The sequence below is a fragment of the Lepidothrix coronata genome, unplaced genomic scaffold (assembly GCF_001604755.1).
Source record: "Lepidothrix coronata isolate B3197 unplaced genomic scaffold, Lepidothrix_coronata-1.0 Scaffold2, whole genome shotgun sequence".
In the NCBI taxonomy this organism is placed as follows: Eukaryota; Metazoa; Chordata; class Aves; order Passeriformes; family Pipridae; genus Lepidothrix; species Lepidothrix coronata.
Genome location: NW_016690182.1, coordinates 6,509,165 through 6,536,879, shown reverse-complemented (window position 1 = coordinate 6,536,879; position 27,715 = coordinate 6,509,165). Strand labels below are relative to the sequence as shown.

General features: G+C 48.7%; 1 protein-coding gene across 2 annotated transcripts; it reads right to left on the bottom strand.

Annotated features, from left to right (window-relative positions):
• Positions 1–148: 148 nt before the first annotated feature.
• Positions 149–11,707, bottom strand: FHL1 (four and a half LIM domains 1). Of its 2 annotated transcripts, none has more exons than XM_017816336.1 (6): positions 11,578–11,707; positions 4,199–4,383; positions 3,318–3,495; positions 2,657–2,826; positions 1,911–2,097; positions 149–1,147 (listed from the first exon to the last, which is right to left on the bottom strand). In XM_017816336.1, the coding sequence occupies exons 1-6, from the start codon at positions 11,597–11,599 to the stop codon at positions 990–992; spliced, it is 900 nt and encodes a 299-aa protein (XP_017671825.1). In that variant the 5' UTR covers positions 11,600–11,707; the 3' UTR covers positions 149–989. The 2 variants fall into 2 exon arrangements, with proteins under 2 accessions (XP_017671825.1, XP_017671833.1); XM_017816344.1 differs by having other exon boundaries at positions 149–1,144; positions 11,578–11,705.
• Between the last annotated feature and the right edge of the window lie 16,008 nt (positions 11,708–27,715).

Below are 27,715 nucleotides of genomic sequence, written 5' to 3'. Positions count from 1 at the left end.
ATATTTAAGGGTGCAGTGACAGCACAGCTGACTCTTTACTTTGCCAGTATCAGTGTATGAGACTTGGTTTCAGTAGCTCAGCCTTAAGATGTGTCAATCATGTAAGATGGCAAAATGAAAAAGAAAAAACTTTTCCAGACTGTAGGACTCCAAGCAGTCACTAGTCTTACTTTTATTCAATCACAAAACATACACTGATAGGATAGGAGAGCTATCGTTGTCTGAGCTATTTTTAAGGCACTTGTAAATGCATGTGCATGTTTTAGGTGAAAGATTTACTACTTGTTAATGGATTAATAATTGCACATAGACAGCCTTGTTTAAACAATGATATAAAAAAAGCTGATGAGCAAAACTTTTGGACAAACCATGCGGAAATCAAGACTAAAACAAGTTTATGGAACCTTAACCAAGCTAAATTGCACTGCCAAAACATTGTTATAAGTAAGATGAAGCCATTCCGTACGTGTGCTGCAATTTGGTGTGGTAGGGTAAGCTAAGGTATTTAATGATTATTTATTAATGGTGTAGTGCATGTTGTGTACCTGTACTTCTTAAAGCATAATAATGAATCCCTCTGATCCCAGGTGCAATCTTTGCATCTCTGTATCCCAGGTTCATGCCTTGTCAAACCCACTTCACTTGTGCCAAGCTTAAACATATACCAGACAAGTTTAAAACTAGATTTGTTTTAGTTAAGCCACACACAGATGATGGAGCGTGTGGATCTCTAATGCTAAATCTAACAACAGCATTTCAAGCCTTTACACTAAGAGTTACTTAGAAACAGGGTTAGATTTCTGCAAGGCTACATGCTCTTGTACTGCAGGAACTTCAAAAGTCAAACCCAGTATATTGAGGCTAATTTAGTTCTTATACTAAAATGGAAACAGATAAAATTCTCAACATGCAAAAACCTGCTCCTTTACCAGGACTGTTTGGGAAAGCAGGGCTTTAAAATCCATCTTACAGCACTTGCTGTCTGCTCATTACAGTCGTTTGGGACACTCAGCACAGTAAATTTTTCCATTATGGCAAACAAAGCGCTTGTTGGCCAGACCACGGGCACACTTTGTGCATTTGAAACAATAATCGTGCCAGGATTCATCCTCGTAGTTAACCACACTGGTTCCTCTTCCAAATCCTGCTAGGAGAGAACACAATTATAGGACGGCGATAGTAGCTTTGCCTTGGCTGGGTCAACCCACCAAGCAGCAGATCCCCTTCTTACTCCCTTCTGTGCTTCTCTAGGCTAGCAGGCCACAGTGTGTGCCTCAAATACTAGTCAAAGTAGCAAATGAAGCACGTTTTTTGATGCATCTTTTGATGTTTCTTGTAGAAACAGGTAGCTTAGCATAAGACTTGCATGGCTTGTCTCTGCAATAAGCTTTTTCCCTTGGATCCTTGCTCCAAGAAGCAGTCAAGGTGAAGGAGAGATGTAGAGCAAGGAAAGGACTTATGGTCTCAGATTCTGGCTCTAAAATGCAGAATGGAATATGAGTCTCATGGGACTGGCAGGACAGTGCCCACATTTCAGGGCTGAGCTCTGTAATCCAGTAACTGTTAAATGTAAAATACATCAGAAGCGAAGCAAATGTCACTTTGGGACAGTAAAATGTTTTAGACTTAAGGGTCCCAAACTAGGATACAGGTGGGAACACTTGTAGCTGGGGGAGTTTTGAAGGAGGTAAATTTGAGGCATGCAAAGGGTGAAGAGCTCAGTTACTGGCTCGAACTCCATCCAGCAAGAACACGTGTCTTGGAGTCAGATCACTTGTAAATTGCTGGGGTTGAGCTTGGGTTACTAGACCTGCTCTGATGTTACCCGCCTCTGGGCTCCGTGGCTTTTGGGGATCACTGTTCTGACCTTAAGTACCCACTGCCCTCGAGCTGCATTTAACCCAACATACCTGTAATAGGATTCTTGCAGCCAGCACACTTCTTGGCCACGCACTCCTTGTAGCATTCAACACAGTAAAAGTCATCCTCCACAGGTGTGAAGCGCTTCCCGCCCAGTGGCTTCTTGCAGTTGGAGCAAATGAAACACTCGGAATGCCAGGGCTTTTCCTGGTAAGTGAGGCCTCCAGAAGTGATGGGCTGGAAGGCAAAGAGCAGAGGTGTGGTTTAGAAGCAGTAGGGAAAAAGAGAGGTGACACAGACACGGGGTGGAGGGAAGGAAGGCTTTGTCATGGAGAGGAACTCTGAAGTTTGCATCACAATTAAATGGTGCAGCTCACTTGAGTTTCTCTAGCCTGAAGTCCTGTGTACCTGCACACTTTCACAATAGTTTCTTTTACCTGCAGTAACTGCAATTCTACACTGACCAGTTGCAAAAGTTGTAAAACATTCACTTCTTGAATACACAGGACCTACTAGAGAGCTTAAATTATCCCCAAAGCAAGTGCAAGACTGGTGCCCTCTTAGTTTCTGCACTGGTGCTGTCAGATAACCCGACAGACCCTGCCCAGATCCCATAATGTACAGGAACCATCAGCTCTTCTGTTATTCCACCAGCTGCTGGCACCAGTATCTCAAGGACAGAACATAAGCCTTGGTATAGCTTCAGCATGGTCTGTCTCTGGTTTACTCTCCCAGCTTCCAAAAGACACACAAGAGCTGGTTCTGGCAGCTGCCTTTGCAAAGGGGAAGGACTTACGTTCTTGCATTTAGCGCAGGTCTTGGCAAACTTGTGCTCATGGCAGGAGACACAGTAGAATTCATCACCCTTGGGGAAGAAGCTCCCGGATCCAATCACTTGCCTGCACTGGCTGCAGGTGAAGCAATCCTTATGCCAGACCATCTTCTTGTACTCCACATTTTGGTCTCCTGCAACAGATAGAAATAACTTGTTATGTGGGATTTCGGGCCTGTGGCAAACCCTCACCCTGTGCAGTGTAACTTATCTATGGGCAAGAACTGTCCATACTTACACTCACGATTCAGTTGGAATGTAGACAAGAGACAAGCTGTTAATTTCTGTATCTGATTTTAGCCAGAGGCTGCTAGATTTTCTTAAAATATTTGTCAGACCAGGTGCCTGAGCCTCTGAATAGCTTGATTTAGAGAGCAAAGCTTTTGGTAGAAATGGTTTAAAACTAACTATTAATTATCACATGAGGGTTAACTGCAAAGAAGCCTTTCAGTACTTGAATAAAATGGACAGGTGAGAGCAACAGTCAAAACTTACACTATTTTGTGATTCTGTCTTCCACTGTGATGCCCATACCCATAACTGCAGCCTCACAGCTTGATAAACCCCCCTGGTTATGCCCTGGAGCAGAATGTGGCCCTTGTACCCCTCTCACTGGCACCAGTACCTGCAATAATGGGCTTAAAGCAGCCCTTACACCTGGGTGCATCCTCAGTAGCAGTGCAGTTGCTGCACCAGACCTTGTTGTTCTCCCGGAGCATGAAGGGCTCGTTGACCAGGGACGTGTAGCACTTGAAGCAGCGGAAGCAATTATCGTGCCAGTAACGGTTCTTGAAATGCAGCTCCTGGAACAAACAGAAAGGGAGAGATAAGCTTTTCTCTGTCACTGAGCAGCCCTAAAGCCAAGCATCTGGCTCATCAGCCTGGGCAGTCAAGGATAGATTCCTTGTTCCTAAGCACTGTCTGATTCTGTGGGTGGAGCTGCAGCTCCTCTGCAAGCAGTCAAGGGAAGGACATTTAACCAGACTCACTGACACAATTGCAATCACTTTTGAGGGTGGCAGAGGTTGCTTCAAACCAACAGCTCTGAGATTTGAAGTTCTGCAAGTGTGTGCTTCTCAGGTTGTCACACTCCCTCTAGTCCAGCTGTACATTATTACTGCCATAAACATGAAGTAATAAACATCTGACAAACTGACAGCATCAGACCCTGAGTTCCCCAGTGCTTTGCCCAGATTAGTTTTTGTAGGTCCTGTGCAGGCTGGGTTGCCTGCAGTTCTCTCTTCAGGGCAACTCAGCATTTGCAGCAGTCCATGTTGCTGAATCTAGAACTTGAAAATGGCTCCTGTGCCACAGCAGCCCACCATGAGCATCCCTCTGCACATCCCAGTGTCACTGGCTCTTTGCCCAAGGAGCACATGGCCCACCAGCCACAGGACCCACAAAGAACTTGTTTTCACACGGTAGCTCACAAACAGACCAGAGCCAGCAAGACAAGCAGGAGGGTTCATCAGCATCTGCCTGTTCTCATCATCCATCAGCACTCACCTTGGAGTCAGCTCCAATGGGTTTCTTGCACTCGGTGCAGGTGTTGGCACAGAACTTCTCGAAGCACTTGACGCAGCAGTGCCTGCCCTCCTTCTGCACATACTTCTTCCCGTGCAGGGGGTCCCGGCAGTAGTGGCAGTCAAAGCGCTCCGACATGGTGCCCACGGTGTAACTGCTGCCAGGCCCTGCAAGGGGACACGGGGTGAGGGAATGGCACTGCAGCCCTGACAACTCCAGCTTCTTGGGGCTGTGCAAATCAGGAGGAGGATGGCTCAGCAATGAGCATGTGGTGGTGTCACACTCTTTGAGGGCTTGCTGGTAGAGAAAGCAGCCTCAGTGGCAGCACTGTTAAGGCAATTTTTCTATGACATAGCTCAGGCAGTTAGAAAACATGACACCTCTCTGCCACCTGCACTGGCATTTTCCCAGTGTCTCCAGGGTCTAGGTTAGGCTAATGAACCATCACAGTCAGGGAGGCTGAGTGCCTTCCTCAGCTGGGCAGGAGAGAGAAAATATGAAAGGCTCCTGGGTCAGGATAAGGAGAGGGAGAGATCACTCAGCAATTACTGTCATGGGCAAAACAGAATTCAGTTGGGGAAAGTAGCTTAATCAATCTTAAAAACACCTTCCCCCTGCCACTTCCGTTCTTCCCAAGCTCAACTTAAATCCTGATTCCTCTACCATCTCCCTCCAGCAGCTCAGAGGGATGGGGAAGGGAGACAATGATTGGTTCATTAGTTTGTCTGCCCCTCCTTCCTTCTCATACTCTCCCTGCTCCTGCGTGGGGTCCCTCCAGCAGTTTTCCATGAACTTCTCCAACATGAATCACTCCCATAGGCTGCACTTCCTCACAAACTGCTCCAGCATGTTTGCACAGGGTGCAGTCCTTCAGAAACAGGCTGCTCACTCAGGGAGCACAGCTGCTGTTGAGTCCCACACCAGCCTTTCCCCATCACATTCTTAACAGGAAGGACGCTAGACTGTTGTATTTACATATTTCACATCAAGCAAGGGTAATGACACCTAATCACTCCCCAAGAGTCCCTTAGTTCATTACTGCAGGCCTCAGCGAGGCCCTGGCTGAGGCACTACATCAGTTGTGTGCAGAAATCACCACCAAACGAGCAGAGCGGAATAGTTTCCATGTTTCCAGCCTGAACCCTCAGCCAGCTGCAGCCCTCCAAGGCCTTTTGTGCTGGATAGTTGTGCAGCTTCCAGCTGCCTCTTTTCACCAGGCTTTCAGATATAAAATCATAAGGGAAAAAAAAAACAAACAGGAAAATATCTCCCTGCATGGAAAGATGCTTCTTCAGTTCATGCCAGCGAGGCTCTGCCAAGGCCCATGGCCAGGGATCCAGCACTTCCACGGGTGTGGGGGCTCTTGACCAGAGGATTTTCCACTTTGGCCAGAGGTGCATACTCATGCTTTCTCCCCAGACACCCATCCCATCCTGCACACCCAGCCTCAGCCTCCCAGACCACTCCTGCTAAAAGCTCCCTCCATTTCCATACACTCTTCCTCAGCAGAAGTCATCATCACTTGTGTGAGGGGACTGCAAGGGCTCTGGCAGGGTTCAGAGAATCCTGGAGTGGTTTGGGTTTGAAGGGACCTTAAAGATCATCAATTTCCATGGGCAGGAATGCCACTCACTAGATCAGGTTGCTCAAAGCCCCATCCAAGCTGGCCTGGAACAATTCCAGGGGTGGGGCATAAGGGTTACACAAGCCTGTGGAGCAGCAGGAAAGGCAGCTCCATCCCGGCTCGTTCTCCCACAGCCCCAGCCCTGCAGAGCCCTGTTTCCCTTCATGGCCAACACCCTGGGACACAGCCCTGAACATTCTGCACCATCAGCAACCGGATGGGAGTTATGGCCGTGGTCTGGCAATGGAGGCTGCCAAGAGGAAGCGTCCTCTTTTCCTGATGGAGCAGCAGTGCCAGCACAGAGCAAGGAAGGAGAGGACATGTTCAGGCCATACAAACTGCTGCTGCCTCCATTGCGTGGCCTCACCTCGGAACATCCACTCGGCCCTGGAGTTTTGGGGGCTGCTTTGGTGCCTGTTCCTGACAGAGCTCATTGGTACAACTGGTGCTCATTCCAGCCATGCTGCTCCAAGCCTCAGCACAGTGTCTGTAAACTGAAATAGGGTTTGGGGGTTTTGGGGTGTAGAGAGGGTGTGTCACTCCTAGTTGTGCTGTCACAGCAAGGAAGGGTCAGCGGGACCCTGTTGGGCTCATCCTCAGCCCCAGGATGCTGTTGAGTCTGCCCTGTTACACCTTCAGAACCTGTTCACACAGATTTTCATGGACACTTGCCCACCCCAGTAATTCCAGATTTGCCACCAACTGCAGGGCCCAACCTCACTGGCTGGGCACACATCCAACCCATCAGGTCCCAAACAGGGCCCAGCCTCGCTCATGAGTCCTGGAGACATGGGGAGGCTGCAGCAGAGCTAAAGGCAGTGTTCACACCCTTTTCCTTCTCCTAAAACTTAGAGAGGCAGGCTGGAGGCTGAGCTGGCAGGAACTGCACTCTGCGGGGGAACCAAGGTCTGGCAATGCCGCCTTGCCAAGGCCAGGGGATGGCCATGTCCTGCTGACAACTACCCCAAGGTAATTCAAGCAAATGAAACAAATAAACAGCTGGGAAACATGGAAACTATGTGAGCCACCGCCAGCTCTGCAGAGCTTTAGCAAGCAGGTGGGTTTAATTCGGAAGAAATGCAACTGCATGGAGTCCACAGCAAACATTCCCCATCTCAGGTTTAGGGTTGCTTTCAACCAGAACACATAATCTTAAAAGTATGGCTCAGGGAGTAACGTAATCCTGTGCTCCCATATAATGCATCACGCGCTAATGTGAGGCACATTTATCACAGCAGCTTTGGAGTTACAGACAAATTCACACTGGGCCTGGCCTGGCTCCTGGAGCTGGGCTGTGCTTGCAGCCAGACCAGCATCTGCCTGCCTCGTGCCACCTCACTGACCAGAAAGCCCCCCTCATACATAGGCATTTACTTCCAGTTTTTCCAGGAGCTTTCTGCCCTCAGCAGTATCATTCCTGACCTAGACCCAGGGAAGGCACCTCTGTCCCCTTGCCTGCAGTGAGGATGCCCCAAGCACATTCTCACAGCAAACACGCTGCCTGCTCATGGGCTCTGCTCACCTGGGCTTATGTCCAGAGTCCATGTCAGCCAGACCACCTCCTACAACCCTCCCACAGGAGCAGCCCATCCAGGGGCTGGTGCACAAGAGCCCCAAAAGCCACCAGTGTGTGGCAGAACAGGGCCCCAGGCCAGTTGCAGATGTGCTGGGACCACCAGGTCATTCTCCCAAAGTGGAGCAAACATTAGTGGACTCTTCAGAGCTCAGCTTCATTTAGTATCCTACAGCTGCTCCCCTCAGACCTCTTGTCCCCTCTCACAGAAGGTAAACAGAGCAGATATTTCTTGTGCTCTGTATAAAAATAATTACATCTTCTAAAGCCTGGTTGGCAGCAGGTCACGCTTTTGGAGTTGTTTATCTACTTAATAACCTGTTCGCCCTCCAGCTGCACCCAGTCTCCACATCTTAACTTTCCAGAGTTTCCAGGTATATTAACCCTGGCTTATCTTTACTGTCTGAAAAATAGGCAAGTCATGAAACTAAGGACACACTGGGTATATGGAAAAAACATTACTTCCTTGGAGCCTTTATGTTAGTGCCCACTGTCTTGCTTCCCCATGTAAGTGGTACAGCAGCTGTTGAGCACACAGTGGAGATTCACAACTGTGGATTAACAACTGTGGATTAACAACTATGCTACAGCAACACAAAATTCGGGGCTCAGAGTAAGCACTCACCAAACTAACCAGTAGACCCCGAAGCACTGAACCCTTGTGCTTCTTTTCACAGTGCTGTGCTTAAAATAAGATCAGTAATGCAGCTGGTTGAGCTTGGGAGTTATTTGAACACAGTTTCTTTGGCTGTACTTTTACACCAAATTACAGCAACTCCGAGCTGACAGCCTGGTCAAGTGTCTCTTGTTTGGCTCCAGGAGAATAACGTACCCTGAGAACATCTACTAATCCAAACCCCATTTCAGCTTGTCACTGAGGCCACAGAACGGGATTTAGAAAACATAAGAAAAGTACGGACAGACTGGAGGATGTTCTGCTGGAGAGGAACAAGTGAAAAGAGACAGCACAGGTGGCAGGGGAGAGGGGTACATGCCCATCCTTAAATAGCCTAGAGGACCCCCATGAAGAATAAGAGATAAAGAAAAATATAGCGATACTTCCAGAAACTAATCCCCCTCTAAGCAAGGTGTCCCTGTCCCACCAGCCCTGGCAGGGTGCTGTCTAAATGTAGCTCCCTGATGGATTTGGCTACAGCTCACGGGCAGATGGCCAGGCCAGTGGCCTTCTCAAGTATCAGGGTATTTGGCACAAAGATCCACTGGAACACAACCCTAACATTTACCTGACCACAGAGGTGCCAGTTAGCCACTTGTCCCCTGGGACCATCTTCTGCTTTTCAAAAGCTGCTCCTCAGCCCTTGGGCAACCATGACTTTCACCCTCCAGAGACCTCGAACATCTGGGGCCCGTTGGCTGCCACACACCTCAAGTCATCCTGACACAGTGTGGTGGAGCTGTCGCAGGGCTGTGTCAGGCTCAGTGTCAGGGCTGTCTGCACCCTGCAGCATGGTGAGGTTGGGATGGAGAGGGTACAGACCCAAGAAGTGCCATCCTACAAAAGCTACTGCATTCATACAACCCGCTGCCTCTCCCTGCGTTTGTCTCCTGTCGCCCCTGGGCTGGTTCATCCCAGTTCAGTTATATACCCAGAGCAACATTGCAGTGGTTTGCACAGTAAACAAAATCAAAGCATTCAGCAAAGGGAGCTGAAGCACAGCTGATAAGCAAAGCACTTAGCACAGGATATGTGTTAATGTCTCTGGGGAGTATGTTTAAATGTGATAAACTACCCAGGAAGAACTTCAAGTGTGGTCTCTAAAAACAGCAAGAGAAACTGTACTTATACTTTACAGATTATTCTGTCACTTAAGGAAGAAGATGAGGTTGAAGTTGTTAACCCTATGCCCTACCCGTAGTTGCATACAGAAGAAAAAGAGCAACTGCTTTTTGACTCTCTGTCAGTTTTATTTTTCTCAGCAGATTGAGTACACAGCCCACACACTGCCAGGATTGGCTACACCCACCCGTTCCAGCTCAGTCCTGGCATCCCCTGCTCTGTCACCTGAGTTACCATTCTCAGCATTCCTCTGTGCAATGTTGCATGGTTTGCTATAAATACCAGGGAAACCCTTAAAGAAAGGGTCCTGTTAATCCGCAATGCAAAGTGACACTCAGGATTGGCACACTGCCTTGGACAACAAGCGTTTGCAAAGCCAAAGGAAAGAAAGAAGGAAAGAAAACTCTTGCAGGTTATTTTCGCTGGTAGGGCTGGCAGTACTGAGTGGAGAACTCTGCTCTCCCATTGCCAGGCTGGGGGCACGTGCGACTCTCGTACTCTATAATTCAAAAATTAGCCTGTTGATAAAATGGAAGCTTCTTTATTTAGAACAAGAACAGCTCCAAGTTCCTCAGGCGGTGGCCAAAAACATTCCCTACGGTCCTATTGCCACCATGTCTGAGCACATCCCAATCATTATTAAATCTTCACAGTTCCCCAGGGAAGTAAGGATGTGCTATTTATTAAAAACCACTGCTCCAGCCCTGCAAACACTTCCCCCAGGGATTGCTTTGGCACTCATTACAGGGCTCAGCTAAGGCTAACAAGGCACAGCTGCCTCAAGTAAGGCTGAGTACTTAGGCAGAGTTTAAGCAGCGAAGTCCAAACCTTTCAAAATAACCAAATCAGCTAACACAAGAATCCTGTTCAGTAACTAACTCTGTGGCTGCATTAAGCCTTTCAGATTCTTCAGTTGTGTTCCCAGCTATGCAGAGATCTGCCCCCACCTCAACAGCTGGATGCCCTTCTCATGCCCAGGTGCCCTTGGGAGCCAAATGTGAGCTTCCTCCTGCTATGGAGGAGTCACCCCACCCCCAGAGCAGGCACTATGGTACCCCTGCAACTCTCCCTGCAACTCTCCCCAGGACTGGGGCTCCCTGTGGGGTGCCAGAGTGGTTGCTGTCCTCCAACCACAGCTTCTGCTCAGAAGACACTTCAGCATTTTGCATTACAGCACAACATCAAGTCTGTGAGTCCTTGTCCCAGGGAACACCCCCTGAGGAAGGTGAGAAAGAAAACAAAGGTATAGCTGGGAAGATATTGAAAGGACGCTACATTAGACAGTCTTGTGGACTGAAGTTAAAAAGTAAGTGTTGTCTTACATCAAATTATAACAGAGATGTCAAATTTTACTCAGAAAGGCACTTTGCACAATGTACATCTTCATCACACAAGCAAATCCGAAGCAGTTACAAGCTGTGCAAGCAGCCTCGTGCTTATGCCCTGTCCTGGGAGGCTGAGCACGAAGTTGAGCAGTGCTGTGCCTTTCCTCCCCAGTTCTGAGGCTCTATGTTCCCAAGCCTCACAAGCACTCCTGGCTCCCGACGGGCAGCAGCTCGCTTTGGTGCCCATGGCAGCTGCACCCCAAATCTCTCCCCAAGCACGTCCACCCTTTGATCTCATCAAGAGGTGCAATGGCACTGCCATCTTCATTATGGTGTAGGGCTGTAAATGCATGTTGGACACACAAAAACAGCTTCTAAGAGTCAGATAGACTTTTAAAAATCCCAAAGAGCTTCCGATTGTCTTCAGCCGGAGGGCTAGAGGAGATTAGTTGGGATGGGAAGACACCACACATCTGCATGTTGTGGGGACATGCAAAACATGATCTCAAGGTTCCTGTCAGTGTTAATGGGAAGGAGTTCACATTTTCCTATCACTGGCGAGTCAGCCCATCTGATGTACAAAACAAACACAGAGAAGGGGGAGTAACCACAAAACCACCAGAGCAGAGCAAACCCTCTGGGGTTAACACATGGGCTCCCCTCAACTCTGGGTTCCCTACTCACTGCAATAAGCTTGCTGTAAGAAGGAGCATTGTTCCTCATTGTCACCAAGTCTTATTCAAATAGCAGCTGAGCCCCAGCCTTCCCACAGCAGCACTTACCAGGAGCAGATACAATAGCACTTACCATCCAATGCATTTTACAAAATAAACGAGGCCACCACAACCCCCCTGCTCCCAGCACCAGTCCCCACACGCTGGTTATCAGCCCATTTGCCATCAGGAGTTACAGCTGCAGATTGCTGAGGCTTCAGACTGAATTCAAAAGAGTTATTTCTCTGGTGCAGGAGACTGTCAGCAAAACCTTCCTCCCCATCTACCAGGCATATTCCCACAACGCCTGGCAGCACGTCTGCTTTACCTGTGTGCCTGTGGAAAGCCATGACTAAGCAGCCCAAAGTCAGTAGCAACCCCTCAGGTAATGGAGTTCACAGTCTCTTGGCTGATAAGGAGCTGCCCCATTTGATAACATACATTTAAACGGAGGCTATTAATACGGACGGGACTCCTACCAGATGTCCACTCCCCTCCCCAGAGATCACAACCTTAATCCCCCTGGAAAATTCTTACCATTTTAGGTGATCCGAGGGAGAAGAATAGGATCCTGAGACCTCTAGGTCTCTGTAGGCAACATTCAAATACCTGCCCAGCTACTCAGCACCCAAATTAGTCCCAAAGGCAGAGTGTGCCTCAGGAACTTGACCCCATGCTAGTACTATTTGGCCTTGGCTTTAGAGTGAGATTGTGTCTCAACAGTCCCAAGCTAAATTACAGACCCAACATTAATGCTGCTGTGCCATTGCTGAAGGGAAGAGGGAGATTCCAGTCCCATGGGGGCTGAAGGGGCTGCAGTCCCAGGAACCAGCAAGAGTCTGTCCTTTGGATGTAGGACCATGGAAGGATGTGGGTTGTAGCCCTGGGAACTCAGCTGACAGCCTGCAGAAGTACCAGCAGATAAATTCATGGTGGGTTGGACTTGCTTTCAACACGAAGGTCATGCTGAAGTTTTACTGCCAGTAAAACTACCGTGCTTGGTCCTCCCCCAGCTTTCACCCTGAGGAAGCTCAAGGCATTAACTCTTCAAAGTGAGTGAGTCCCTGAACAGCAGCACTTAGAAAGCTGGCTTTCATGATATGGGGCTTCTCTAGCATCTAACGTGACTTTAGAGGGCACCGGTTCATGTCTCTGTCCTCTCCATTAGGTGCCCACAAAGCTCCCTAGAAAATCCCAGCTCCATGGCTCCAACCAACCTATTTCCACCCAAGTGATGGCAGGTTGGAGGCAGCTCTGGCTCGAGGTTCACTCCCATGGGGACACCCAGGCAGCAGCAGCTCAACAGCCCCAAACTCACTCTGGGTTATGCAATTGGTGTCGGCGCACGCTCAGGGCTGGGGGCCAGGGCCGCCCTGCTGCTAATCCTGCCTCACCCCTGACGCACTGCACGGCCGTGGGAAAGTCAGTCAACCTCCCTGACAGCCACTGGGAAAAGCCAATGTTTATCATTCCTTCCAGGGAGCCCATCGTGGTGGTGTCTGGCCTCTGAACAGCAACCCTGCTACAACCAGGAGCATCTCTGCGTCCCGCTTGCAGAGGTCCCAAGAGCTCCTCCGCCACGCATGTCACCTGGGCCTTCACACCCATCTTAGGGCCCCCATGTAGCACATGCACAAGGTCAGCACCTCACCAGCATCCCAACACCTCCAAGTTTCCAACATGGCCTGGAAAAGGCCACACTTGACAGCCTGCCATCCCAAAAGAGCACAGCATGGATCCACTCATGTAGCAGATTGAGGCTGGGAAACACACTAAGATACTAATGCACTGAAACACTTTGGCAGAGAAAAACCCAATGTTATTCTGCCCCAGCTCATCTATAAACTCCAGCAAATTGTTTGCATAATTCAGATGGTAACAGGAACCCTAACAACTGGTATTTTCCTGTGCTAATCTTGCTGCGTGCAGTGTAATATTTACAGACATGAGTTCATTTTTGGCAATGCACGTAGAGTTTACTCCATTAACTATTCTCATTCCTTTCTAGTTCCCTACACAAAGCTCTGGCACTCTCTCACCAGGCAGTCATTTCCTACTTCCCCCAGAATACCCTGGCATTTCAATTAGAAACCTTTGCTCTCCATCCTAAAAGATGGAACAGCATTGCTGTGTGATGCCAGCAGCTGCCACACCCACTCAGAGGCAGCTGCAATCAGCAGTGGTTTGGCAGCACTGCAGAGGGGTGTGGAGGACAGGGGTGGACACTTGGCCATCATAGTGTTTCATGTGCACAAACACACGTGAGTTTGCAGCACCACAACAGGTTTGGGCTAGAGGAGATGGGATGGAGAAAGCTTGGCCAGAAAACAGGAGGAAGACACAGCCCTGCTGATGCTCACGAAGCTTCACCATGAAACTGTCTGGCACAGCTCACTCTGGTGATTCTCCAGAGCAGTCTATGACAAAAAGGCCACTTTGTTTGAATTTGTGGCCTCCTGGTCCAACACAGCAGGAATAGACTGGGGATCAACTCCAACAGCTGCTCTTGGTTTCTTGGCTGGTCTAAGCCATATGAGCTTGGACAATTCCCAGCTCTTCCCAGGCTCCTCTTCCTCCACAAGTGAATAAACACACCAGTGGTGCAGTGCATAGCAGAGGTGCCAAGGAGGGACATTGTTGTCCTCTGAAACATGACAGAGAGCAGATATCTCCAGGAAGGAGAGGGTGCCTCAGAACAAGGTGTGCCAGCCCTGCCTGAGCCCTTCTCTGTGAGCCAGGCACATGCACCCACCCTGAGAGAAGAGTGGTACAAATACATCAGTGAGTACACAGCAGGGCATGTAGGCTTGGGATTTTATGTTTTTAATGTTAAACCTGTCCTGTAGGCTTTCCAGGGAGCTGCCCTGGATACCCTGATCCCACCACATGGATCCAACTGCAAAGCAGCATGGCTGGGGCATAATGTCATCCACTCAGATAAACAAATGATTCACATTGTGATTTCCAGAGTATTTTCTTGCCCTAAGAATCCTGCCAGAAAAGGTCTGGGCCTCTCAGCTTGCTCACACACATCCTGCTGTCACTCAACAGGCAGAAAGTCCTAAATAGAGCAGTTATAACCCAGGCATTGATGAACTATTTAGTCACCATCATCAAAGAAAGCAGCAGTAAATACCAGCAGCAGACACCTGTCCACCCCTTAGGATAACGCTGTACCTTCTCCTTCCACACACACTGCTAGCAGTGCACAGCACACCTGCACAGAAAAGCACACTGGCCCTTCACCAGGCTCCCCATAAAATGAGAGTCCCACATTGCTCCCTACCCTTCCTGTCCCTACCCTTACCCTGGACTCACTCCAGCTGGAGGCTGTGCAGGAATAGCACAGGACCAGCACAATCCCATTGGCCAGGGCTGTGCCAGGCAGGCGAGGGTTGGCACCCCACATCCAGGTTTGTACAAACACTTCTTTCTTTTCAAGTAACAGCACAGCAGATTTTTTTTTTTCCCATTTTAAATCTCTCAGATTGCATGCGTGTGTTCTCTCACAGAAGAGGCAGCAGCCCCCAGTACCACAGAAATTCTGGGCAAGTCCCAGGACTGCCACCTGGGACTGATCCAGCTCTCCAAGCACTCTATCCAACAGGCTTTCTTCTCCCAGCACTGGCAGAAGGCACTGCAGTGCAGTCAGGGGATGGCCCCTGGTCTGCTCCAACCAGGATTACACCTGAAACAAAATGAGGAGTTTCCACCTAGTCCTTTCAAACAGCCAGTCCAGTTCAAAACTGGACAGTTTTTCTTTGAAGTATCCCAAAAATGCAGAACTCTCAAACACGGCTCAGTTCCCCTGTTCCATGTACAAGGATGTGCCTCCACACCCCTGAAGCTTCCCACAGACACTCACAGGAACACAAGGCAGAGACACCCGAGTCCACACGGGATGTACTCACATCCAGAGCTAAACCAGCAAGGAAATCACTGCAGTGACAGAAGGGATGAACACACCAGCCACCAGGTGAGCCCTGTGCCCTCAGGGAACCAGCTCCAGAGGGGACAGTAGAGAAGGAAACAGGGCAACACGTGGCAAAGGAACACAGGGTGGTTTTCATTCTTTCATGCTGAACTCCAGCTCACAGCTGGGTCAAACCAGTGTGCTGAGCCTTTCAGTGCCAAGGGAAGCTTTTAGGATCAGCTGTAGAGGCAGGCATAGAGGATCTGGGAATAGATTTATAAGGAAGCGGACGCAGACTGGGCAACCCTTAATGAACTCAGATATAGTGAGGATAGAAACAAAAGGGGGAAAAGAAGGAAAGATAAGAAGAGAGAAAAAAATAGGAATGAGAGTGAAGCAACAGACAGGAAATAATGCTTAAGAGATAATGGAACTGGAAATAAAAGCATCTGAAAAAAAAGCAAAACCAGGAAGAGATATAAACCAAGTTTTTTTCCATCTGCCTCGATCCACAGGCTGGACTGTTTCCAGGACTATTCCCGTGGCAGCTCCAAATTTATTTCTCTGCTGCCATCTGCTCTGTGGCTCCCCTACACACACGCTCCTGACTGGCACTTCTTCCCATCACCTGTTGCTGACATGGCAGACCTCTCAGTGCTGCTGAAAGCCAAGTGACTGAGGCCTGGGGGGAGTGTCTGCACATAAATCAGGAGCTGCTTTGTAGTCCCGAAGCTTTGTTCAGCTCCTGTTCCCTGTCCTGGCTATTGCAGGGTTGGAGAATAGAAGCCACAGTACAGTGGGACTCAGGTACCAAACAACCCCATGGCAGCAGCACCAGGACACAGAGGCTCCAGAAAGCACTGCGGTAAGGAGAGGCTGCAGAAGCTTTAGGTGCTGTGCAAGGCTGGCTTTGAATCAACTGCACGAGAAAGTCCATTTCCCCCATCCCTGCTCCCTCCTCCCTGTGCCTCTTTCATGTGTTACAGATAAGATGCCAAGACTGTATCTTCCAGCAGCAAGGACACTGAGTGCCTGATGTAGTCCCAACAGTTAGGATTTAGACATTCAGTACAAGCTCAAAAAGGGATAGTCCCAAAAGGCTGAAGATTTTTTTTAAATCTCTTAGAAAGCTAAAAGTATTAGTCTTAAATGCACTCAGTTAAACCTGAGCTGTGTTTCTCTTCCTAGCTCTGTCTCCCATGTCTTTCTGCCTCAACTCATGCTGCAGAGGGGAGCTGTGAGTGTGCAGACTGGGAGGTTCAGCAGGCTGCCCACAGCCCCCTTGACAAACTGCAAGGTGAAAACAGCAGGTCTGAATGTGCCCATGAATATCAGCCAACCCTAAGGGGACACGATTTCCTTTGTTCCTCTCAGGAGAAAGATCCATATATACTGCCAAGAGTGGTCTGATTCATCTGCCTTTAAGAGTATCAAGCCCAAAACTAAGCTAAAAAGCTTCAAATACTGCATTTGCATCTTCCCCCCCAGCAGCCCTGGAGCTGGGTCGTGCACAGACCCATCCAGCAGTGCTGTGGCCAGGCTGTGATGCTTCTCTATCACAACAGCACTTCCACCAGGTGATGTGGTCCTGGGAAGAGCCCTGGGGCCAAACAGGCTGCACCACACCTTGGTTGTTCCCTAACTTATTGCCCCAAAACTTCACACTTAGGACAGAGAAGCTCCTTAGGGAAATCTTGGCCAACTTTGGGTCTGTCTTTTTTCACATTTAGACACACTCACATGCAGGAAGAACAACCAGTGGAGTCAAAAGTGAGGCAAACATTTGCCAGTCTCAGATTTCCCCTCATGGCTTAGCCCTGGCTTCAGAGCAGAGCAAAGTAACTAAAGTCCCCGTCAAATAAATACCACACTGATCTCAGGCAGGCAGCATGGCAGTCTTTCCAGGACAGATGAGGTGTGATGAACAGGCACAGCAATATAATCCTACCATACCCACACAATAAGTGCTTATGCCAGGACTTCACTGAGCAGTTACTGGGCCATCACTGAAATAATATTTCACAGCCTCCATTCTGCTCTCTGCACTTCTAATTGCTCTCAATTACTTCTCATGGGCAGCCTGGCTGAGCGATGCTGTGCTCCAGTGAAGTTAAACAGCTCACTGTGGAGCGCACGGAAGGAAGTTCAGCTGTTAGTTTGCATCACTCCTTGAAAGCTGGGTCATTCCCTGGAAACCTACCCACTAGGAGTCAGAAATTAGCAGCTACCCAGACATCAGTTACAACACACATGCTCTCCAGCATCCCCCCATGGGTTTGCAGTAGCTCTGACACCCTCCCCTGACACCTTGGTCAACAGGACCTGGCAGCAAGGAAAACTTGCAAGGAGAGTTCTGCAGGCAATGCCCAAACTCTGCCTCTGAAGGCTGGGATGCTTTCTGTGTGATGTCTCCTAGCACAACATCATGTTCCTGGGAAGCTGCTGGACAGATAGTTCTGCAGACCTCCATCCTCTGCCCCCACAGGACAGTGGCCAAGCCAAAACCCCACACCAGCAAGGTTCTGCAGGACTGAGGAGCCTTGGTGTTACCTATTTCAGAGCTTGACTGTCAGGGGAGAAGACAGGGCTGTTTGTGGGTGGACTGTGATGCTGGCAAAACATCCTCCAGAAATTCAGCACGTGAGAGACACTGAGGATAGAAAACTTCAGCTCAGGTGTTCAGAGAAGGCTAAAGCAAAGCCCTCAGAAAAGGGCTGGTCAGAAGCACATTTCATGGCTAAAGGTGAGGAAAGGCCATCGCTTCAGTGAGGACGTGCCTTTCCAAGCATTGGCATGCCAGTTGGGAAGACACCCTGCCATCCAGCACACCATCAAAGCACTGCCCGAACTTGGCACAGGCCCTAGGCCATGCCCTCAGCACTGATTTAGAGCTGACAGAGCCAGCCCTGCCCATGGGTTTAGCAGGAGAACCAGCCCATTACCCTGGGCAGTCACCTCAAGCAAGATTAGCATTTGGCTGCCTGCACCTTCGGTTATTAGCCAGAACTAGTGGCTGAAAGGACCAAATCCCTCTTGTTATGTGGCCATTTTAAAAATAACCTTTCCCAAATCCCCACAGTGCATAACCCTGTGTCTGTCTCAGCTCCAAGAGCTGAAGGAGATCAGCTTGCAGGGCTGACGGGTATTTTTGGGCAGTCTGACTAATTGTCAGGACATATGCTGAGCATTCTTTACAAGGAAAAACAAAGCTGCAAGGTCTCCTCCAGTGAGGCCTAAGGGGCCAGATTAGTCACAAAAGCTATTTTCATGAACCTCTGCTTTGAGAATGTTTGATTTAATTTCCAGCTTAAGATAAGTGCATTTTAAAATGAGAGAAGGGCTCAACATCCTTGCACCCCAACACTCACAATGAGGGCTCAAGCCAGGCTGGCAGGCTGGACCATGTCCAGCCCTGCACCAGCAAGGGCAGGAGAAGTGGAAACCCTTCACCTTGGAGTGGCTTCAGATTCACAACTGTTTCTTTGGCACCACATCACACGGGGACTCGCTGGCCATGCCAGGGCACATGCTCCAGGACAATCCGGGGACATGCTCAGGGCAGTCTGGGGACGTGCTCCTGGTCACCCAGCAGGGCAGGTGACGAGGCACCTGCTCACTTGTAAGATGGAGCCTGGCACACCTTCTAAGACACCTCACTCGGGTCCTGCGTTTTCACACTTTTCCTCTTCCAAAACAGATGCCGTTTAACTTTCCCCTTTGCCCAGACTTAGCTGGTTGATTTTAACGACCATTCACATTAACATCTTGCAAATCAGCTCATCAAGCCTCCTATTACAGCCCTGTTCACTCAGTGGCCATGCATCACACTGCTCAGCCAGGCTCTTTGCCTCTCTCCTTCCACAGGGAAGCTGGAGCCCATGCCAGACTGGGAGACCACTTGCACTGATCCTACTGAACTTGCCATGGCTGGTCTTTCCCAAACTGACCTCCAAGAGACTCAGGCAAAACCAGAGAAGTCAGCCAGACATCCCTAAAAGCCTGAAGCCCTGATAAAGGAGTATTTTGCCAGCTGTGTCCCTCTTCCTCCCTCCACACTCAATAGCAAGAACTCCCAGCTCAGCAGCTCCAGAGCCTCAACGCCCTGCAGCCCAATGTGAAGTGCTCCTCAGAGACCACATGCCATGGTCAGCTGGTTCTTATAAGTTCATTTACACCAAAAAAGAAGAATTTATTCTAAAAGCAACCTGTTTTCAGTGTGTTTCTTTGTTGCAGTACCTTGCTGCTTCTCCTCTGAAGGGCACCTTTCACCAATATGAGCACCTCAGCAGCACTCCACTCACATGCCAGTTTAAGCCAGCTCTCACCCAGCTCATTTTCTCTACAGTACTAAAACAGCAAATAAAGAATCATAGAATATCCTGAGTTGGAAGGGACTCACAAGATCATCAAGTCCAAGTCTGTCTCTGCACAGGACAGCCCCAAGAACCACACCCTGTGCCCGAGAGTGTCATCCAAAAGCTCCTTGAGCTCTGTCAGGCTGGGTGTTGTGACCACTGCCCTGGGGATCCTGTTCCAGTGCCAAATCGCCCTCTGGGTGAAAAATATTTTCCTAATATCTAAACCACCCTGACACAGCTTCAGGCCACTTCCTTGGGTCCTGTCACTGGTCACTAAAGAGAAGAGATCAGTACCTGTCCCTTCTCTTCCCCTCCTAAGGAAGTTGCAGACTGCGATGCAGTGTCCCCTCAGTCTCATCTTTGGTGTGCAGCACCTCCACAGCATCCCGGGGCACAGAAGCCAGAGCAGCCCATGTTTCCCCACCACTGTGCTCTGCCTTTCAGTCCAGAAGCTGTTTAGGATGCTTTGAGTCCCACTGTTGTCTCGTCCCATGCTGCTGACCCACACACTTGTTCTTTTCCCTTCCTCTGGTGTATACCAACCCCTGCTTTTCTCATTCAGCAGACACACTGCACCAGAAGCACACACATCTCAGGATGACAAGAGCTCTCCAAAGTCTCCAACAATGCCTTCTCTACATTTTTCCCCCTGAGCTGCACAGCAATTTCTACTGAGGATGTGTTGTCAATTCAATTTCTAATAACGGCATTAAAATGTATGAGCCAGTTCTCTGGAGCCAGGGATAATATTTTCAAAGTGCCTGTAAGGCAATGTAAATTTCATAAAGTGATAAGGATCCCGAGTCTCCCTGGAAATCATGTCAGATCAGAGCTGGGTAAGGACTACCCTGGAAAGCATTCCTTGTGGGGCCGCTTAGAAAACACAGCTTCAAATGTAAAAAAAGGAACAAATATCTTAAAGTCTTTCATCAGGGTTAGGGTTCAACTTCAGCCAAAACCAGAGTCCCAGCCCAGAATGGCTTTCAGAGCCCTGCCCTGGTTTGTGGCATCCCTGTTGTCATTATCTGCAGGATGGAGACTGTTTTAGAGAGGGAGGCAGGCGAATTCTCCTTCCCCAGCACACTCCCATTCCAGTTTTTGGGTAATCTGGAAAAATTTGAGTTCCTTTAATGTCTTGGAAATGTTAAGTTCAGTAGACTAATACTTGGTAAGAGACAGTCAGGGCCAAAGCAGGGTGGGGAGGAGAGGTTACTTAAACTGCTAAATTTAATTTGCCTCTCATTTGCTGAAATGGCAAAATCCTTCATCCCCCACCTCCCCAGGGCCAGGCCAAGGCATTCAGAGGCAAGAGAAGGTTCCCTCTCCTCTCCCGTGCTCCTCCAAGGCTCTCATAGCAGCACTGTACATTACAGCATTTCTATCAGTGCTGACTCCTGGAGCGATGGGCAAAGTCTCTGGGTTGGTACATTCATTAAACACAAACTTTGGAATAAGAAAAGTGGGATACTTAGAAGAGTGCTTGCTTTTAAACATAGAAATAAACCGACTGGAGTTGGTGGAAGCACTTATGTGTTTGATTAAGCCTTCCCCTGCTCTGTGGCTGGATCCAGGCCTAAAAAATGATTTTGCTTTCTTTTTCAAGTAGCAATGAGACAATAAATTTAGAGACAACAAGTAACACAGTCTACAAAGAGAAACAGCCCTTCTCTGTACAACCACTGCAAGCTGTCCAACTGTTGTCCCAATCCAGCTATTAGAGGATGGGCTCTGTGTGACAGAAAAGCAGTGCTAATTGCACACAAATGCCAAACAAAACTGTCAAAAAGCTAAAGCAGATGTGAAACAGTGGTTTGCTTTCTTTTAAAACCAGCTTGTGCAACTACATTGCATGAGAGCCCAGAAGCACCCATGTCCCTCTGGGAATACGGCAGAACAGTGGGGGAAGGGTGAGGTTTCCAAATCATCAAGGACTTTTCCTGCAACAGCAAGGGCTCTGCTGTCCCTTTGATAGAGTTACACCTCTTGAGCCAAATTCTCTTCTCAACTGTGCTAGAGCAAGCCTGGTAGCAAGCCTTGCTTGCTTTGTGCCAGTGTTGAGCAAGGTTAGTCTCAGTCCTGGTCAAGTCCAGGATCTTCAAAGCAAAGCAATAGGTTTACTTGTCCACAGGCAGACCTTCAGCATTGTCTGTCCTGCTCCCAAATGTTAGTGTTCACTGCTGCACCTCCAGGAAAGAGGTGACACAAAGGACCATCAAACACTTCATGCAAACAATTCACATTTAGACAAATGATGTCTTGTCTTCAAAGAGCTGCTGAAAGCAGAAGATAAAATGCTGCAGTGGCATGTGTAGGTTTGTTAGTTGTTTAACATCATGTCCAGCTCAGTGATGGGTTGTTCAGAGGGCACAGTGACCAGGGCACAAGTCTGTGCTACGCAGCAGAGTCACACCCAGGCACACCTCTGAGAGCACTGCCCACTCTGCCAGCTATAAAAGGCCTTTATACTTTCATGAAACCTTTCCCTAAAGCTGATGGCTAAATGCAGTGGTGGCTCTGACAGAGCTGCCCATGGATGCTGAGGGACTTGGACATGCCACCAAAGCATTTCCCACATGGCTTCAGAAAAGAATTGGAAAAAATCCACCCACAGTCCTGACGGGGACTTGCAAAAAGACATAATTTTACAGATCACTCCATGCCTGTAAAATTATAATAAAAGACTTCCAAAATACCCCTGCTGAAACCAATCTCTTTTATAGATGCAACCTTCATCCCCTGGTCCAGAAAGCCACGGCATTAATCTAAAAAAGGATTACGTTTTTGCATCGTGTGAGGAGGTTCACAGACTACATTTCAGGGGCTCAGCTTTTGCATTTGTGCTGTTGATAACTGATACCTGTTTCAGTCACTGGTAACTACATCTTAAAAGATTTGGTGGAATCCATCAGTGGGCCCCTGGTAAGGTGCTCGTGCATTGCTTCATCAAGACAGCTGCCAGGTGATGTTCTGATGTATTTCTGCATAATTTCATGTATTCATAATTCAGCAATGGGGAGCAAAACCCAAGAAAAGGGAGCAGCAGAGACCACTGCCACCCCTTTGTCAGCCTCCCCACTGCAGCACCCTAGTATAGAGAGACAGGCAGTACTTCCTCCTACAGACAGACCTTTTTAGTTAAAAATTGTATTAGTTCAGAAAATTGCATGCAAGTACATCTGGAAACATCTCTGCCTTAGCAGAGAAAGGTGCAGGATGCTATGGGAGCCCTGCCTGGGCTGCCAAAGAGATCAAGTGCAGCACAGCCTCCTCGTCCTGCCTTTCCCATTGGCACAGCGAGAGCGCCCTCCAATCCCAACCTCAATCACCCTGGTCTCAGCTCTGCAGGAGAGAGCAGGAAAGGCATCTCTGCTTGCAGCAGCTGCTCCCACAGTGCCTGCTGTGCTCCGGCAGGAGGTGACTCCCAAAGTCCAGTCCTGATCTACTTAAACTGGGGACACTTAAAGGTGAAATAATGGCAGAGATGAATTCTCAAGCTCCTGCCCCGGGTATGTTGCAGAAGAGGGTGAGGTTTTTCCAAGTCCTCGTTCCAGCACCTGGCGCAGCAGCAGAGCAGAGGCTCTGCCCATCACTACACCTGCATAACCAGCTGTTCAGAACCAGCCCTTATCTACAAGTCAAGCATTTCAGTTTTCCCTACAATCCTTTCACAGGGAGAGGTTTCCAGGATGAGGGAGATGGCAGAGGCCACCTTTGCAGCATTTTAACCCATCGCCAGGGCTCTCCAGCCCACAGTCCCACAAGGAATGTCATTGCCATACTTCCAGGAATTGTAAAAGCCCAGGCTCAGCAGCCAGCCTCACGCACCATCCCCTGCACGACCTCATTTACAAGGCAAAAGCTCTCTGGCAAAACAGCTCACACAGCATCCAAATGCCGGTGGAGCAGACAGCATTCCTGGCGCTGGCTCCCTTTCCATCCGGCTGCTCCGGCTCAGGCACCGACGCTGCTCCAAGGATGAGCTCATCGCTATTTCAGGTTGAATTTGCACTTGGCAATCTCCCTGGTAACCAAAACAAGTTACTCGTTGGTTTATAAGAGATTTATTGTTTGCTTGTTTCAGTGTCTAGTGGAGTACACAAGGGAGTTTCACCACATTACAGCACCGACCCCGGCGGGTGGGAAGAGCAGGCAGGGCAGGACGGGATTTACAGGCAGTGCTGCGGAGATGGGCTGTGTTAGCACTGCGGGGCAGAGAGAAAGCTGCCTTTGGGCTGACCCCAGAGACATGAAACTGAGAAAAGGAGGTGTGAGGCATGGCTTTCACTCACACACACCACAGGTGACCCTGTATGGCAACCCCGTTCCACCCCAAACACCAGACAAGTGTTATAGGCTCCTCCAGCACATTGGGGTAACCACAGGGATGCTGTTTGCAATCCTCTCCAGCCAAAAATCAAAATATCTTTCCCCAGAACAGATATCAGGAGAGTCTGACACTGGCATATCCACTAACACCAGCTATCATCAGCTTTATTTCACATATCAGGACTCTGAGGCACAGGACAGTTATAGGACTTGCTGCCTGTTTATGCTCTTGGGCAGGAACTTCCTCCAGTTCATCACCACAGACACCAGCAGAAAGGGCACTGAGAAGCCAGTGAAGCTGCACTAACCCCAAGGTATTTTCCTGCTCTGATATGCAACCTGCAGAATGCTTGAAAGAGATCAGCAGGCTCCATTTTCCTGTCACACCCACACCTGTGCCAAGATACAGCCCAGAAATTGCCCAAATCCTGTTTTACATTTAATGAAGGGCTTGGTTGGATACTTTTTTTTTTTTTTTTTTTAACTGAGTGTGTTTTTGCAAGAAAGAAGAATTCTGCCCCAACCAGCTCAATCCAGTAAATTGAAATGTTGGTCAAGATAGACAATCCGTGACTAAGCTCCCAGTCCAGCCTTCTGAAAGGAAAGCAGGCAGATTTCCCCCCACCCACTGCAAGAACCCACCACAGAGACAGATCCAGAGTCAGAGTTTCCACCTTTGGCTCTAAATCATCATGGAGATAACAGCATAAGAGAGAAGGGAATAATACAGCAAGGGCTGGACAACATGTTCAAACATCCAGCAAAGCAAATCCAGACAGAATTTAACAAATGTGCATCCTCACTGAGTGCCTTTGTGCTGCTGTGAGGTGAACATGGGCTGCTCTCCCGTCCTGCTCTCATTCTGCCATCCTGGCTGTTTCCAGAGGCAGGACTGAAATATGTTATACATCAAGTGGAATTTACCTGGCAGGCTGTCCCGTGGGGAAGAGTGACTGGCTTTCAACGGGCAGAGCAAGGGTAGACAGGAAACTGTATTTGCATGTGTTGAATGAAATATACAGCTCGGTACATTTTTAAAGTGAGATGGGATCAGGGACAGAAAGAAATTCTTGCACCCTGGACTGCTCATTGCTGCCTCTCCTCTGGTACTGTCAGAAGCAAGATCTATGTCAGGACAATGCTTAGAGATCACCAGGGAATCTCTAAGTGGAAGAAAAGCAGTAGGAATAACTCAGTCTCTGAATGAGGACCACACACCCGTGTTCTGGAGGTGCTGTCTGTGTTTGCATTCCCTCCAACCACTGACTGCCCTGCAGTTATAGCTGTGTAGAAGAGCAGGACGTGGTGCCAGGTCCTTGGGACGCTCCCAGGATCCTAACAATGCCCCCATGGGCTCTTCATCTGAACAGGCATCAGCCAGAAACTCATCAAACCCATCCACTGAATTAGGAAAGTCATGCTAGAAAAATCTCTGTAGCACACAGCAGCAGCAGCAGTGTGAGTGTACACAGCTGTCCCAGGGCAGCAGTTTCCTGGGATGCTGGCAGCCCTGGGGATGACACACCTACTGGAAATTTGAAAGAGCTCTTTTTTGTGTCGGTGCAATGAGAAGACAGGAAAACCAAGAGGCACAGAACAAAGTGGAAAAGGCTCAACAGTCCAAAAACGAGACGATAAGACAGAAGCTGGAAAGGGAGGCAGGCAGTGCCTCAGAAGTGACTAATTCCAAACCTTTGCTCCAGTGTTTATTATAGAAAAGAACAGATAAGGAAGGCGGCTGATGGTAACAACTGCCAGGGGCAGCCAGGCCCAAGGTAAACAAAAAGCAAATGCCTTGGGAGCAGCCTGCCAAGTCCAGATAGTTCCCACAACTTGGGGCATTTCTTTAAAAGAAAGGACATTGTTTTCTCCCATCCCAGCATCCTCTGAGCAGTGGGAGAGCTGGGGAGCTATATTCAGGGAAGTTTCATAGTTAAGGGGATCTTTGGTCAGAGACCACTGGAAGCACGTGAAAACTCAATATTCCCAAATGAAGGCTCTGAGGAAGAGCTGGGAGCCAATTCCCTACAGGAAAGTCAATAGCAACCACTGTGGGCTGGACCAGCCATGGCTTTAGTGAGATGAACCATTTCTATTTTTCCTAGCACAGGAAGAAAGGCATGTCCAGCACCCTGGTTTATAAGACAGAGTTTTGGAGAACTGATTGGATTTTTTTGCTCTGTCCAAGCAAAACAGTGGACAGCAATTCTTGCTCTGACAGAAGCTCTGAACTTCTCTGCAGCCACTATGCTTGTGTAACACAAGAACCCTCACACACTGAGGCAGCTGCTTCTGTGCTAAAGGTAGTTTGAAGCAAAATAGGTCAATTACAGATCCCTGTTCCAACTGTGCCTCCATGCAGGAGTCTTTTGGCATATCAAGCACATGCAATTGCTTGTGAAGAGGGGTCTCTTAAACCCATCATTTCAGTAGACAGACACCCACATAGCCATTATTTGATTTGAAGCTCCCTCGTATGTCAAAGCATCATAAAGCATGAAGGTCTCTGATGTCTGGAAGACAACTGGGAGGATTTTCCAGGAGGGGAAACTTTTCTACTTTGTCTTTTTTAGCTGTTTTTCCTGTTCTTCCTCCCCATCTACATCACAGTAGAGACATGAGAACGGGCTCATTTCACTGTAACTCTGCAGTTCAACAAGTAAACTGGCTCTAAAACATTTAGATCCAAATTATTAAATCTCAAGCTGTACCTGTTAGGCAGCCTATTGTGAAGCAGATTTTAGTCTCCTCTTTTCACCCTGCTCACTGGGGTCACCTCAAGGAATCAAAAAAATTAGGCACATTTGTGGAACAAGTAGGTCTCCTGAATACACCAGTCCGAAGTCAAGTGGGTTTGAATTTTCCGTTTACAAAAATAATGCAATTCTGTAACAGCATCCAAACCAAAATTGTAACTCTGCCTTAAAGTTTCCGGTCAGGCACACAGCAAAATAGCAGCCCTCCCACCCTGGGATGCAGCTCCATCACTGCCAGGAATCCTGCCCTAGCTCTCCAAATTCTTCCAGGATACTCTTTAGCTCAACCCTTTTTGAAAAAGTGCTTCCTCAGGACCCTGTCTAACCCATTCCAGCATGGCTATAATGCAATGCTTGCCCTACTTTTGATTATCTCCAAAGCCCTAAATGTAATTTTAGCCCTGTCTTACCATAGGACACAAACCCTATTTCCCATCCCTTCAGAGGGAGATCAAAAAGCTGGAGAAGCATAAGAGCATCCATCCAGCCATTTTTTTCCCAGACTACACCACAATCTCTTGCTCTGACAGTGGGAATTTGCTCTGTCAGCAATCTTGACACCACATGTGCCTGAATCACTCTGGAAGTACCAAGGGCCAAATCCTGCTGCAGTGCTTGCTGCAGGGATGCACAGGGAAGGTGAACACTGCTCTGTCAAGGGCTTTTCTGTGGCTTTCCACACAGCACCTTGGAGCAGAGCAAAGCCTTTGCAGGAAATACTTTGAGCAGCAAAATGAGCCAATTTCTGATCGAAGATTTTTGGCTACGGGCTTGGGGAGGGTGAACATGTATGCACAGCACCTGCCTCCCCTGAGAATGAGGGTAAGAGACTGAGACAGGCCTGTGTTTTCCTGCTATCCTTCCCCTCTTTGCACCCTGCTAGTTTTGCAGGGCTCAGCAGCACCCACCCGTGGGCTCCCCACCAGCATCCAGATCTTGTATTAGCCTGACTTTGTGACTGCCTCCAGATGCCCCTTCCCTGCACTGAGCAACTCCTAATCCTTCATTAAGGGACTTTATTTCACCAATTTACACACTGTATTTTTGCTGAGTCTGCAGGACTTCAGACGCAGGCAGAGGCTTAGCAGAGAGAAATGTTCATCACACACCAGC